Consider the following 2,499-nt stretch of genomic DNA (forward strand, 5'->3'; position numbering starts at 1 on the left):
TAAACCCTTGAAGCTGCTCTCCCTCCTGACTGGTCCAGAGTCCATGAAGCTGTGAGGACTCACCAACACACTTGTGTGTTTTGACCTGATGACGCCAAGTGAATTTTCTGTCACACACGCTGCAGCTGAACGGTTTCTCTCCAGTGTGCATTCTCGTGTGTGACTGTAAATGTTCAGAACGTGCAAAACATTTATTACAAAATGGACAGCTGTATGGTTTTTCTCCTGTATGGCATGTGAAATGCTTCTGCAGCGATGCCTTCTGGCCAAAGCTTTTAGCACAAACTGAGCAACTGAACGGTTTCTCCCCTGTGTGGGTTCTCATGTGTGTCTTCAGATTTGAGTTATGGCTAAACTGTTTACCACACTCAGAGCAGCAAAATGGTTTTTCACAAGAATTATATCCCTTATCTCTTATAAAGTTCAAACCTAAATGAGCTTCGCTGGTGGTGGTTTTATCGTCAGTGATGACTTTAGATTCAGGTTCAGGACAATATTCAGTCCTGTCACCAGTACCAGGTTGTACATTTCTATGTGGAGCTGGTTGAGGTCCTCCACAGTCCTCTCTATCAGCTTCTGTTTCCATCTGTTCAGTTTGTCTTTGATGAAGCTGTGAGGACTGAGGTTTCTCTTCATCTTCATTGTCACTTTTTGTAGGGACAGGAGTGAATGTGAACTTGATGATGTCAGCCTCCTCTAGACCTTGACGCCGCTCTCCCTCCTGACTGGTCCAGACATCCTCCTGTTCCTTTTTAAAGTGTGGGTGCTGAGTCTGAACCTTGTGGTCCTCCTGGTCCAGACTGGGTCTCCACTCCTGCTGCTCAGGGGGAACCTCTTCTTTAATCACCGACAGCTGCTGGACGTCTGCAGGAAACCCTGAAATACAAAAACAGGAACACTGAGAACTGTCTGTCTGCACACCAACGTCCACACACAGAGCTTAAGCTGTAAGACGACTTAAGTTCAGAGTCACAGCTTCTGTCAGATTTGTCTGTCTGTAATATCGAAACTGTCTTTGGTTAGTCTGAGAATATGGAAATTAGATCGCAGGAAAGCATTTATATTTTCTGACAGACAGATGAAAGAAACGCTGAATGAGAGATTGTATCGAGTTACAGAGGCTAGACAGGAAGTGATGTCATGACTTAAGATCTCTAGAACAGTGTTTTTTAAAGAAACGGGCTCCATCACCCGACTGTACTTTACATGTGTGCACACATGACATGTATTTGGTACTGACTCAGTCACCTCAATCAGGGACCAATACAATACATATTAATTTAAATACGGAGCACCTCAGGGCCCTGTACTCGGCCCTTTGGTTTTCACTCCCCCCAGCAAGATGCTATGTTGTGATTGCAACAACAAAAGGGCCTGTGATATTGGAGCAACTGGCTTTTATTTGTCACCTCTTGGCTGAACTTTATTGGCTCAGATGAGTTTTAACTTTTGTCTACACAAATACAGTGTAGAGTCTATACATACAGCACAGAGCAGATTGCATCAGCAGGAAGTCAGACACAGAATCGGCAGTTTTCAAAATAAAACACCCTGGCATGAAAGAAACAACGTTTAATGTTTGTTACACTGGAAATCCATAAATATACGTTTCTTCTCTTTCTAGTAAATAACATCATTATAAACATAATGTTACGCAACCCCTCGTTATTTAGCAGGTCGGTGGAGGTGGAGCTGTCAGAAGTTCAGAGATTATTTAATCAACTTTCACAACAACATTTATTAAATTACTGAAACATGTTTCAGTCATTGTTAGGACTGTAATGGAATTATTAAGTACTCAGTATTAGTGGTTAAATGTTCACCTTGTATAAATTATTAAACACCCTTTCTTTGGAGGTGTGATTCTATACAGCGTCGAGTTTGTCTTAAAACAGACTTTTATTTGTTTGGACGTATCTTTTACTTCCTGAATGTTTTTCTTCTTTTAAATTGATGATTTATAACTTTTACTAAATATAAAGATTATTATTACAGTCAGTTCTTATGAATTAGCTGCAAATAGTTTTTAAAATGTGAAGTTATTGTATGTGAGAACGTAGAACTGTACTAATAATATATTTATATATTCCTGTCGGAGTTATTTTAATGGTTAATACTGTGTGCTGATGTACGGGGAGAACTGTGTACTTGTACATATATAGATTAAAGTTCCTGTTGGTTTCCATTAGAGTGAAGTTTTAATGTTCGTACAGCCTCTGCTACACTAAATGGAACGGAGCCTTAATTGGATCCACCTGTGTTTACCCGACTGTTCCAGGTCAAAATGGTCGCTGTGAAAAAGGGGTCTGCAGACTACAAACAGCTGGACTGATTGTTGGTAACAGTAAACAATGTGAGAGGTTGTTTACTGCAGCAGCTGTTTGTGTAAACAACACAAACGTCCCGTTACCGTAAAGCTGCGAACAGCGCCGCCCTCCGGTCAGCAGCAGAGTGAACAGTGAGAGAAGAAGCAGTACAGTGAACCAACCTGCTCTGTGT

At 41.2% G+C, this 2,499-nt stretch overlaps 1 protein-coding gene across 1 annotated transcript in view; it reads right to left on the reverse strand.

Annotated features, from left to right (window-relative positions):
- LOC118343105 (zinc finger and SCAN domain-containing protein 2-like) overlaps window positions 1–2,499 on the reverse strand; it is a 13,571-nt gene that overhangs the window by 303 nt on the left and 10,769 nt on the right. Inside the window, exon 2 of the mRNA XM_035681858.1 lies at window positions 6–876. Coding sequence (XP_035537751.1) covers window positions 6–876 — 871 coding nt within the window. The remainder of the gene's footprint in view (window positions 1–5; window positions 877–2,499) is intronic.

Source organism: Morone saxatilis, unplaced genomic scaffold, assembly GCF_004916995.1.
Source record: "Morone saxatilis isolate NCDOM2014 unplaced genomic scaffold, NCSU_SB_2.0 Contig9, whole genome shotgun sequence".
Classification (NCBI taxonomy): Eukaryota; Metazoa; Chordata; class Actinopteri; family Moronidae; genus Morone; species Morone saxatilis.